This window comes from Tyto alba, unplaced genomic scaffold, assembly GCF_018691265.1.
Source record: "Tyto alba isolate M040663 unplaced genomic scaffold, T.alba_DEE_v4.0 Super-Scaffold_22, whole genome shotgun sequence".
NCBI classification, from domain to species: Eukaryota; Metazoa; Chordata; class Aves; order Strigiformes; family Tytonidae; genus Tyto; species Tyto alba.
This window is the reverse complement of record NW_024881296.1, coordinates 40481260-40493827: the sequence shown is the minus strand read 5'-3', so window position 1 is coordinate 40493827 and position 12568 is coordinate 40481260. Positions and strand designations below refer to the sequence as shown.

The 12568-nt window shown below is 46.2% G+C and overlaps 1 protein-coding gene across 1 annotated transcript in view; it reads right to left on the bottom strand.

Annotated features, from left to right (window-relative positions):
• Positions 1 to 12568, bottom strand: part of LAMA4 (laminin subunit alpha 4) — a 105897-nt gene that overhangs the window by 60120 nt on the left and 33209 nt on the right. Inside the window, exons 3-4 of the mRNA XM_033007996.2 lie at positions 8775 to 8899; positions 4728 to 4808 (exon numbers count right to left, since the gene is read on the bottom strand). Of these exons, the coding sequence (XP_032863887.2) occupies positions 4728 to 4808; positions 8775 to 8899 (206 nt within the window). The remainder of the gene's footprint in view (positions 1 to 4727; positions 4809 to 8774; positions 8900 to 12568) is intronic.

Here is a 12568-nt window from a genome sequence, read left to right as displayed (position 1 = left end):
TGTATTGTGTTATATAGGAAACTGGGGTAAGAGACTGCATTTCATGGTGCTGAAACTCAGAGGAAGTTCAGACCTTATTTCCAGTTTGATGCATATAACAAAGTAATGACCAGAAAAGGTTTATGTAAATACTTCTATGGTGAGGCATTGAACTGGTTTCTGGTTTTTGCAAAAGAGGACAGGCACTGAACCAGCCTCAGTTTTTCAGATTTGCTCTCTGTTAGCCTGATGGCAAAAGGCTGAGAGCAGCCACTGGCCCTGGAGGGGAGGATTTCTCTGTAGAGGGAGAGAGGGAGGTGAGTAACAAGAACCACAGGGAAGGCCTGAAACGGGTCCAAATTGCTTTTCGTGCCTTGTCACATTTGGGAAGCGTTTCAGTTGAAAACTTGCTACATCTTAAATGAGAGAGATGTTGAAACTGTAGTGTTTTTTGAAAGTCTAGACAAGCCAGCAATGCGTAATATTCCTGGGTGACCGGTGGCCCTCAGCTAAGGCAACAGGTAATAGATTTGGTGTCGTCATTTGGAAAGAAAGGAGAGGGTCTCAATTAAAGGAGCTTCTGCTGGTAGCAAGGAACGTGCCTAATCATACAAGCTAGAAGAAGAACTTTTTGAAAACAAGCAGCGAGGCAAACAGCCGGTGAAGGGAGGGGGCATGGGGCAGCTCACGGGGGCAAATCCTCGAGCCAGGGTCTGGCTGGAGGAGCCGGTGGCCGGAGCAGCGTGGAGCAGTGGTGGCTGGAATGGGGGGATCAGCGGGCAGGACAGGGGCAGCCCACGCCGTTCACGGTGTCACGGCGGGGTGGCAGGAGGGCCCCCGACCCAGCAGCCTGGGCTGAACAGACCAGGGATCAGACCCCCGAGCTGGGAACGAGGAGTTGCTGCAGGGAGGGGGATAACTGGCTGGTGTAGCAATTGCTGGCTGAAGAAATCGGAGGATCGAATAGCTGTTGCAGTGATGTGGGTAAGGAGTAGTTAATGTATTTCATCCCGTTTTATTACCCTGTTGTCCTTGTCTTTTCTCCCGTCCATAAAGTCCTGTTTTAAGACGTTGTTTGTTCTGCTGTTTGTGGGCGGGGAGGGTGAGATCTCAGGCAGTTTAGTTTAATTTTCCCAGGTTCTGGCTGGGGACCCGAGCCGAGGTCTGTTGTCTCCTATAATCTAAACATAGTGGAATCCTGGTTCTGCCATGATGGTATCTGGATGATGAGAATGTGGAAGATTTGATAAGAGTTTCCAGTTTTGATCTGTTCCCACATTTGCTGATTTTTTTATTTGTTAAATAAGGAAAGTAATTTCCTCAGCGCTGCTTTGTTCATGTTCCAGTCCTGAACCCCCACAGTAAAAACACATAAAATTTTAAGCATCTTAATATAAAACAGTTGGCTGCCTCAAATGCTGCTTTTGCCAATGACAAAGGCTCTCTGTGTCTTTGCGGCACTGCCAGAATCTTTGGTGCAGATCTTATCACTTGGGTGACCCAGCTGTAAAGAATTAAATGTGACCTGGAGTTCTGTGCACCCTCAAAGACCTGTCAATGCGACACGAAGCGCAGTGTGATTTAACTGACTTTGGTGGAGTCACTCCCCATTCCCATGGGAGTTAGAGCATGCCGTGATGGGTAATGTTACTATTTAGTCATGCCAAAAGTCCTGATGTAATTTTCTACTATTTCAACCAATGTGAGATTGTAGTGTTTTGCCAAATTTCAGAATTTCAGTACGTTAAGGAAAAAAACCCTCTGTGGTTTTTTTTTGTTTTTGTTTTTGTTTTTGTTTTTTTTTTTTTTTTTTTAATATAATTTGTAGAACCATTTGATTTACTCTGAACTCTCAAAATCTTGCAGAGTTGCTTTTTAGCTATTTGTAGTTAGATATTTTCCAAACGAGCATCTATCTAATGTGGTCACCAAGTCACAGAAGCCACTGAGAAGTGCTGGGGCCAGGCCAGCATTTTGCTTGCCACCCCCCAGCTCTGGCCTCCAGCTGGCATTTACCAAAGACTGCATGCTATTCCCATCGGGCCCACAGTGCCTGCCCTCTCATCAGGACAAGGTGATTTTCTTTTTCTTCTTTTCTGAAATATAGACTTCGGTTCACTTGCCAGAAGTGTAGTGGACAGTTCCTCACAGATGTATTTTGTAAGTGCTGCTTTTTATGACCATCTGACTCACTTTTATTAGCCATATCTCCTCATCTGGAGTAACTGTCTAAAACAAATAGAAACTTTTAGAGCTGAAATTAAATGTGTCACCTTCACTTTCCCCTTCAATTTGCCACTCAGTGCATCTCGTAGGGCTGAACTGCACTTGGCCTCTGTTGAGTAGTTGGTAACATGTGAGAAGAGCAGAGGCCGCTGGATGGAGATATACTGATCCACCTCTGCACTTTATGGCCTGGAAAAGCAGAGGCCTGTGGTAAATGTCTTTTCCTCCATTGCATCAATAAATGGGTCTTTGTTGCTAACAAAGAATATTTCCTCTCCCATAATAAAGCTGCTAAGTTATCTTTGTTTCATTCTGCCGCCTTGTTTGCTTCCTGTAATTATTGTTGAGTAAGAAATTAACTTCCTCATCCCTGGCAATGCCAAAAGAACCTTTTTCATCCATTCACTTTGGCCACTAAGCCATCAGTTATATTTTTTAACGTTTGGGCATTAACGAAGCCTGGATTTCAGCCCCTACCGTCTTAATGCCTTACTGCTGAAGTCCGGGAGCAAAACGATTCATCCCTAAATTTCGCGTTGGGAAGCTGGTTTCTCAGCTCCCGGCGACGGCCCCCGTGCTTTCCCACCACCACTTGCTGGCAAACATGACCCGGGTAAGTTTCTGCCAAGCCCCTGGAGGGGCCTGGGGAAGCCTTCTCCACGAGCGCCGGAGGAGACGGATCCCCCGTGCTGCCCGGGCAGGGCTGCCCCCCCCGGCTCGCCGCCCCACGGCACCCACCGCCGGCCTCGGCTGAGAGCTGGGAGGGAGACCCGTGAGCCCGTGTCCCCTCCCCGAGGACACGAGCTGCCACCCGGGCTGCGGGGAATGACGGGGCGATGCCCCTGCTCATCCCGGAGCCCCCAGCTCCCCTGCCAGTGGGGAGCAGGGGGGTGGTGGCGGTGCCCAGCAGCAGCGCGTGCGAGGCGGGGGCTCGCTCTTTACCAAGTGGACAGGGACAGGCAATGCACTTCTCGTTAGTCTTTGAAATGTTTTTCGTCGTTTCTGACGCGAGTGGGAGTAGGACCAGGAGCCTACCAGAAAGATGTCCTGGTTGTCACTGCTTGACACTCACCCCAGCAGTTAGTCAAGGGCTTAACACGGTGACCAGGACAGGCTGATTTCTTTCTGTAGCTTTTTTCTAACCCATCTACACAGCTTTCCTTCCTTCAGACAGATGTACTGTGTCAGGCAGGTAGTGGCTGTTCGACAACAAAGGGGATGCTATTTTCTGCTGTTACTGTGCGTCTCCTGCTCGTTTTATAGGATTTGAATTGCTTGTAGTCTAGCTTGACATTTTAATAACCATAAAGAAACCTCGCTGACCTTTTAATTGTCTGCATTATCCTTTGTGTATAAATCTGACATTTTGGAAGAGCAAAAGAATACGGCCATAAGCCTGGAAACAAGGGTGGTTGTTTTTTTTTTTTTTTTTTTATTTTTGTGCCATCTGTCTAAAGGGCTTTCAATATTGCTGTCACCATGCTAGTGATGCAGAGGTAATACGCCGGTGTTTTTACATCATCTGCAAGGGCAAAAGCCTTCACTCTTTTTCATCTTATCTTTTTCGTATTGATTTCTCATTGCATCTTTGGCATCCCTTTTCTCCCTTCTCTGATAGTTACATTAAGTATCATATGAGTTCAAGACTTGCCCATTAATGACAGTTGACTGAAGTCTCAAGTACTTCAGGGGGTTTAAGGAAAAACAAAAGGAGGTGTTCAGGAAGCCAGCGTCTGAGCCATCCTACACCCCTCAGTCTTTGTGTTAGAGCTGTTTTAATTTGCTACTCAAGGAAAATTTCTGAATTATAATCAGGCCTCTGACATTTCATTGAAACATTATCCATGTGTGTTCATAGTGAGTAAGATGGCCCTTTCCAAGATAGGAGAATAAGTTCTGTTTCTGCTGTATAGCTCCATTTATTGGTGTACATTGTTATTTAGAGGATATTTACTGGAAATTGTTTATGGGCATAAGGGAAAGTTGAAAAGTCACACTGGCCTATGGCTGTTTGCTTGACTTTCTTGAATTACATCTGTGAAGTACATTTAAAATTCAACTAAAAAAACTGCATCTGCTCATTAAGGATTTGACTAGATCATGCATTTTCTCCTTTGCTTTTGAAAAATTTGTTTGGTAGAAACCTGCTATATGTTTTAGTAGTGAATTGCAAGAGGCATCTATGTGGTAGTTATTTTTCACTTCAGCTGCTGTTTCCGATTTGTATCTTGTATTTTGATTTGTAAATTGCATTCCTTTCGGGAAGATCACCACATGAAGGTATACAAAGAGCAAGAACTCGATTTGAATACAGCAGATATAAATGTCTGCCTTACCCTGACATGTCTCCACAGCAAGTTCTTATGGTTTTTAGTAGGAACTGAATGAGTTCCTTTAATAGATATGACTCAACCTGATGAAAACACACACACACAGGATTTCTCCCCCGTATGGGAGTATTCCCTCAAAGACTTCTGGACTTCACTGTTGTTGACCAGTGAGCCATCCTATTAGTTTCTTACCTTTCACAGTTGGGTCCTGCATAGTTTTCCTTACAGACACAGCGCACGCCTCCACTTTTTCTGTAGCAGGAGACTGCAGAGCTGGAATTTCATTAGAATGAATAGTCAGAATAGCAGGCAATGACAAACGCTTAGGAGTATTTCTTTATTACATTATGGACATTTGCTGTCAGCATGAGCTCTGGCTCTTGGTTACTCATTGCTGAATAGGTATTCTTAAGATCTGTATGTTATTCACATTAGACCCCTTTTTTGGTCGTTTTAATTAATGTAGAAGCCACTAATTAGTGTGTAGCACTGGAGCTGTATAAATACAGACATACAGAAGTTCTGGTCTTGCAGTGTAGGTCAGACACACCTACAGGCTTTGATACACACATTTTAGGTAAGGGACTTAGGATAAATGTATACATCATGCAAACCTAATTCCTTCCTGTCTCTTCTTCTAAGGGGTAAAATATTGCTTATGAGATGCACCGCAGTGAGCACTTCAGGAACTGAGATTCTGGAATGGGTGCAGCAGTTTCCTATGCAAATCCTACAGTTTTCTTCAATCCAGTCTAGAAATGCTGAGTAGTGAAAACTGACCTCAGTGATGACATCCTCATTTACAGTAACCAAGGCTGCTCTGACACCTCTCCGAGCAAGCTGGAAAGAGTCTGAGGCCTTTTCTGAGACCAACATGCCAAGTAGCGATAGTGATTGCAGTAATGGCTTGGGCTGTTACGTTCACTGCCATGGTTCTAAATCATAGTTTCCTTTGCTTTCTTATGTTTTCAGGATTTAACAAATGCTTAATTAAATATGAGACCCGAGGAGCCGCAGCAGCCAGATGTGGAAGGGGCCTACACTTCAAACACAGTGATGGACACGGCTTAAATACATTTGCAGGAGAAAGACATGCAGTCCTAAAGATATTTCCAATTACTTTGCAATACATGTGAGTAAATTCCTGCCAGCGCTGGAATGCCACAAGAGTAGTGAGTAGCATAATTTGCCAGCTGCAGGCTGTCCTGGGTTTGCTAAAATGTGGGTCCTGAGCTGTACAGTGCTGGGCAGCTGTGGCCAAGCTGCATCCCTTTCACACATAAGGACAAAAGACTCGGGGCGATGGGAAAGAGCATGATCCACACCCTGCTCGTTCCAGGAACGAGTAGCATTGAGAGGTGGCAAGAATTCCTTCATGATTTCAGTTCCCACCAACATTTCTCAGCTGGTTGGACGAACAGAGTCAAATAAATCTGTGCCTGGATCTCTGTTGTCTCAAAATATTTCATCTAATCAGAGAGAACATAAAATGAGATTCTTCTCACAGAATTCACAAATTAACTTCTGTAAAGCTTTTATGAGAACATACTGAGAAAATCATAACAGTCTGGCAGCTTTCCTCTTCTTTTTCAGAGGCTAATTCCTTCACATAGCTGAAAAAACCACATTGTGGACTTAAGTTATTAAGTAAGAGCAAAGCCTTCCTGAAGTTTTATATTTTTGTGAACTTTTAGGAAAAAAAAAAGTTCATATAATTCCCTCAGGTTTGAAAAGAAGTAACATCTGCTGGACTATGAAGCAATCTCCATCCTCCTTTATTTATTCCCAAGAGACGACATTACACTCCATGCGTAATGTCCAAAAGTTATTCCAAAAGTTCCCAGGATAGCAGATATGAAGATAGTCTCGTCGGAAAATCTAGACACGCAGATGAATCCCAGGAAAAAATATGTATCTGATGAGTCTGTCAGTTTACACATTTGGTCACTTTGTCTAACTCTTATGATTTCACTGTCTATTTCAAAAGTAAAACAGAGTACAAAACAACATCCTCTGGATGGTCTTTGTTGAAAGATGTTCTTTCATTTAATGCTTCCTTGCTTTGTGGTAGAGTTACTGTTTTGCCTAGGATTAATGGAGGAAAAATTAAAAAAATAAGAAAGAACTGTTGTTCTTTGAATTTAGTTATGCAAGGCTGAATGTTGCCTGTTCCAGCCCCAGCTGAAGGCTATTGCTGTGGTCAGGTCTCTCTCATGCAAGAAGCTGAGCTGGCAATTTCTGCATGTTATTTAAATAGTCATATGAGGCAAATTTGGATTGAATATTTCTTTAACTATTGCCTTCAGGACTTTTCTGAGGGACAACCCTAAAAAATCAAAGTGGATTTTTGCTGAGGTAGAATGTAGAATATCCTGAAATGGAAGGGACCCACGGGGATCACCAAGTCCAACTCCTGTATTCCTGCTAATGTTGAAACGTCTGTGTTCAGGCTCCTTGCAACTTTTGTTCTCCCTTCCCAACCTGCTGCTGTCCTTTTGGGTTCAGGGTTTCCTTATCTCGAGTGGTCTGGAATAGGAGAGGCGTTATGTCCCTCGCGGAAGGGCTGGGGAGCACGTTGAAGCGGGGGACGCTCCCTGGCCTCCGCACCCATCTCCCATAGCACTGGCAGAGACAACCTGTAGCCCAGGTGCCCACTGGTCCCACTGCCCCCAGCCCTGCCGGGCTGGTGGGGGGCACCTCTGCAGAGCCCCGGGGGGCTGCCGGGCTGGGTGAATGCAAACCCAGCCACGCTCTGTCAGATCCCACTGCAGGCAGCGCAGGCGAGACCTCTCTTGACTGGCCATGCTCGGTAGAGACCAGGTTTGGCGTGGTCGTGGCTCGGGCGCGTGCAGCCCAGGTTGGGGCTGAGAGAGCAGCTCCTTACACCAAAGTGGGTGCTCTGCGCCCAACAGGGTGAAAAAAAAAAAAAAAAATCGCTTTCCTTTGCTAAGGGAAAAGCACTGCTTCTGGCCGATGTATTTCTACTATTTGGGGCATTACAGCCCGCTACTGAAACTGGAGGAAGTGGTCTGCTCTGTCTGTGAGCGTGCTCACTCCTAAGCCTTTCTACATGTGAGCAAAGCCAGGTTCTTCCCCTGTCTCTGGAGTATTTTCTCTCTAATCCAGGCAAAGCTGCAATTTTTCAACAGCAGCTGTTCTCCACCCCACGGGCCCCCTCACATGTCTGCAGCTCACTGCAAAAGCCAAGAGGTGATCTGCGGGAGTTTGGACAGAGTGATTTTGCTCCATTGCCATTTTGAGCCTATGCCACTGAGAAGCTGAGCAAAACACAGCTCATCCCACCTTAAGGCCGTGCGAGTAATCCAATAGCAACAGCAAACAAATACAGTGAGGAAATTCCCCTTTGCTGAGAAGCCCTGCTGAAAGCAGAATGGAAAACAACACAAGGGAAGTAAGTAGCTCACTAAAAAATAGCTTCAACCCACTGGAAAGTATTTACTAGCACCTCCTCTGTGCACTATAGTGAGATTTACATAGCTGCCTCTCTCCTAGAGCACGGACCTCGAACAAGAGGAAGTTGATAATTTCTTTCAGCTGCATTACTGACGTGCCACTAACCATTTCTAATAGCTGGTCACGGTTTGTAGGTATTTGTTTCTTCTGATGGCACAAAATGGATAACAGCTGGACCTCTTTGGCTTGGTCTGAGTTTTCTGTCAGGCTGCGGAGTTTCTTACCCAAAGGTAGCTGGGCATCAGCTGGAGGGGCAGCGTGCCTGCTACAGAGTCCTCCATCCCTTTCCTATTATCTGTTATTGTACTAACCAGATCCAGCTGCTGTTGACCCAGGAGACGGCCAGGCTATGCATTTCTGTGGGTGGTTTTACCCTCCAGAGGTCATGGATTGATCTTTCTGTCTGGGCCACATACATACCTGTTGCCACCTTCCCCAGGAACTGGTCTTTAAGGGCTTGTTAAAAGTTACCAGACAGCAGAATAATTTCTCCTACGTCAAAGTGGGTGAACTCAAATTTGCTCAACTATTTTCTCCTCCCTCTTGGTAAGAACTGATATGAGCACTTAAGGATATCTTACACCTTCTAAATGAAATGCGGTTTCCTGTGGTTATAAATGTGAGCAGCTGGAAGTCCTCTTATTTTCCTTTGGTTGGCAAGGACAGCAGCCTTTGTCTCCTGCATCCAGGAAGGGATGTTGGCCCCAGCCTTGGAAAGGGCCAAAGCCAGCCCAAATCAAAGAGAAGCAAAGACTCTTTACGTACTTGGCAAGTGCTGGCAGGGGGCAGGGGCAGGGCTGGCAGAACGTGGGCACTCCTCTGACAACGTCGCCAATGAAGCCATCGGGACACAGCTCGCAGTGCGCTCCTGTTGTGTTCCTCTGGCAGTCCTTCGGTGGAAACAGAGAGAGCGGTGGAAGTTAAGCAGAGGTGCTGCCTAATTCAGAAAGAATTCATTTAGCTGAAGTCCCGGCCAAGCAGAACGGGGGCTGATGCCAGACCCTGACCCTTCACAGCACTGACGGCTGCAGCCAAACCAGCTAGCCCTGCTGCAAATGAGAGTGCTATAAATGATTGCACTGGCCAGCCAGCAAGTGTTGACAAGGTCGGGTACAGGACAGAGCAGACGTCTGTGCCTGCCAGGTGCTGGAGCAGAAGCAGCACTGCCTGCCATCAGAGATGTCAGAGGTACCCAGATGTAGCCAGCAGCCCTGTTTTGAATTGCATGTGCCAGGAGGAAAAAAATCCCGTTTACCAACCCTAAAACAAAATGAAAAATATCTGCTGGTAAATACTATCAACAGATTTCAACCTAGATACAGGTTTCAACGAGGCTGCTCCTTGGACTTGATGACTGGAAAAGAGCATTGGGGGAATCTGCCTGCAAACAGTGGATAATACACCAATGGCTCTGATGTTTTTCTCCTGAGATGAAAAACGTTACAGCATGAGGGGATGTATTATCGCTACACCTTGTTCTCAGGCTTAAAGGAGGTCCACTTAATGGAGGGAAGAAGCAGGAGTCTTCTATAAGTGGCCATTCTAGGAGATACATAGAAGCTGTTGAAAATGTCACTCACTTTACAAGTAAGTTTCGTCTCCCTGGTTTAATGCCTGTGAGGAAATAAGCTTCCTCATGCAGAGGCAAATTAGCCACCAGCTGATATTGTTGGGGCTTCGTGGAAGTAGATCAGGCTGTGGTAAATCACACAGAATATTTTTTTCCAAAATATTTCGTAATGCTAGGTACAAAATTGTGCCTATCAGATAATATTTTCTATCACAAAGAAAACGTCAAGGTTTGCTGTAAACAATTCTAAATAGGGTTTGTAAATCCTGCATGCTTAAGTCAGCTTTTTTATCTGGTTTGGTTTGACCTCAGATGCCGCAGATTACGTGGTCTTTCCCCCTAGGCACACGACAAGGTGGGGGGTGACTGCTGCAGAGTGCGTGAACAATGCCCCTGCATGCTGCAGCACTCCCGCAGACTCCTGCCCCGCTTTCCACTTCAGCAAAATACCCAGAAGTTGCCATCAAAACCCCGCGACTCTCCAAATTCTACCTGTCTTGCTGAATTAATTTCAAAGAGTAGGAAAGGTGCAGAAGTGCTTTTCTTTGTTGCAACTGTGCAATGGGTTTTGCGATGTCCCTGAATCGGAACTCTCCAGTCGCACCATTTTGTACTGATACAGTACAGATGCAAAGAGCTGTGCAAGGCTTGAGGCAGAGAGGAGTCAGCTGCATGGCAGAAATATGTGAAGGGCTGCTCTGTCAGTGCATATTTGCTGTGGTTTTGGGTTAGCGTCCTTGAGTCTTTCCTCTTCTGACCTACAAACCACAGATCAGGGAAACTGCAGACTGATGGATATGATTTCCATCCCTGGTAAGATGACAGTGGCTATAAAAAAGAAGATCTCTGAGTACATGACTAAGCATCATCTGACTCGGGAACTTCTGCTTCACTAGCCTGCTGTATAGTGGTGCAGATAAGCAAGTGTATGAAGGGGAGCCAGAGGCTATAACACATCTGGATTTTCAAACAAGTCAACTAAGTTGTCAGGGGACTTGAAGAAAGTTTCTTTTACAAACTGAAAGCTGATAAAGACTAGGAAGAGAAGGGTAGGATGTAAGAGTCACTTCACAGAGTGAGGAAGAGTCACAGTTCAGGTCATCTAGGCCTTGGGACTGAGACCAGTTTTGTTTGGTATTCACCCATGTCTTACAAACAGAGACCAAAAATGTTCAGGCAGCTCGGCTGGGAGAGAAGGCTGACAGGACGGTGTGTCTGGGTTATGTAAAATTATGAAGTTGGTAAATAGGCTGAATGCAGGACAGTAGTTCACACCAATCCTTCTATACAAGAGCTGGGGGGTACTGGTTTGTAAAGGTACTTCTCTGCACAGGGGGTAAGAAACGTCTGCAACTTGCTGCCAGGAGGTGACAGTATTTGCAGGGATAAGAAGGGGGTTTCGTAGAGAAATTAGTGGGCAGCGGAGTCATAAATTGATAATAAAAGGACTCAGGAGGCACGCAGATGCCGAACATACCCTAATACAACGGTTGTGGGTGCTGGTGGAGTACAAAGCAGAGACTTCAGAAACGGGCCAGGCTCTGTGCCCTCCCGAAACCACGTCTCCTACTGTCACTGCTGGAGAGCCAGTATGGGCTGCAGAGACCTTGGGGCGGGCCGGGCAAGGGACCCCCCTGTGCTGGGCTCGGGGTTGGCGCAGGTGCCAGGCGACGACCACGCTGCCCCGGTTTGTTCTCCAGCAGTCATTTAATCCCGCCACGGACCTCGCTGCGCCGCCAGCAGCCGTCCGTCCGTGGGGTGACAGGGAAGCTGGGGGCCGGGAGGGACCCCCCCCGGGAGGGACCCCCCCCCAGCACAGGGCCCCAGGCTGGGGGAGGCTGAGCGCAGCTCTCCATCCGAGCCAGTCCCTGCGGAGTCGGAACTTCGCTTTTTACTCCAAACATGTTGCGTCCTTTGGAGGAAAGGGTACGCGGAGAGATAAATGCGATTAGGGAAGATGTTTAACGAAAACAGATAGTCAGGTTTCACTGTCACAGGCATTGCTGAATAAGTTTTGTATCCGAGTATTATAACTTTAATTTAGTGGCAGAATTTTTTCCTGGTAACATTGATGTGTGGGGGTTTTCTTGTTTGTTTTTTGTTGTAGTTTTGTGTTTTTTTTTTTGGTTGGTTGGTTTGTGTTTTCCTCCCCCCCCTAATTCTGTGTCCAGCCTTCATCAATCTCCATTGAAAAGTGTCATTTTAGTAAAGGACACTCGTCCTTGTGGAAGCACATCTGATGGTTTTTAGCCAATCTTCCTTATTTGAATCCCATCAAAGCTCCCCAGTTAGGATTCATTAGTTTAGCTCAGACCCTTTTTGATTCTAGAAGACTTTGCTTGTCTTTCTGCATGTTTTATAGTCATACAGAACCCATCGCACAGGAATTATTTATCTCTACAAGGCTGTGATTTGGCCAGAGAACTCTACAGCAAGTAGAATATGATAAGGAAAGGAAAAACGCCAATCTCTTTTTCCATGAATCTTTAAATAGATTAGATACCAATAGCTGTAGAGCTAAAGGTGGTTTTACATGGTGGTTTAAAGGTGGTTTTTTCATTTGCTGTAAAGAAGAAAATATTTAGTATGCAGAAAACCAGAGGTTATTTTAACTAAAAGGCTCTAAAATGAGGGAGTACAGAATGTTGGGCTAGGAGGAAGAGGAGGAGGAGGAGGAAAGAAACTTGGTGAGAGCAGAGCAGGGCAGAGTGGCAGGCAGCCGCTGGGGAGGTGTCCAACCTCACACTCCTCTCTGGTGCCAGGGCACTAACTGCAAGACAGACGCTGTGAGCCAGAAGGCGTAGGAAGGCTAACACAATTTTTAAAATAGCTCAGTGAAAAAGTGATGTTGATCTACCACGAGAGAGAGGTGGGAGCGTGGGCTCTGCGTGCTCAAAGAGAAAGAGGAGCCCTGTATCTGAAGCACTGGCGGAGGCCCCAGGTGGGCTGCGTTCCGTGGTGGGCTGCGCTCGCTCCGTCCTAGCCTTCA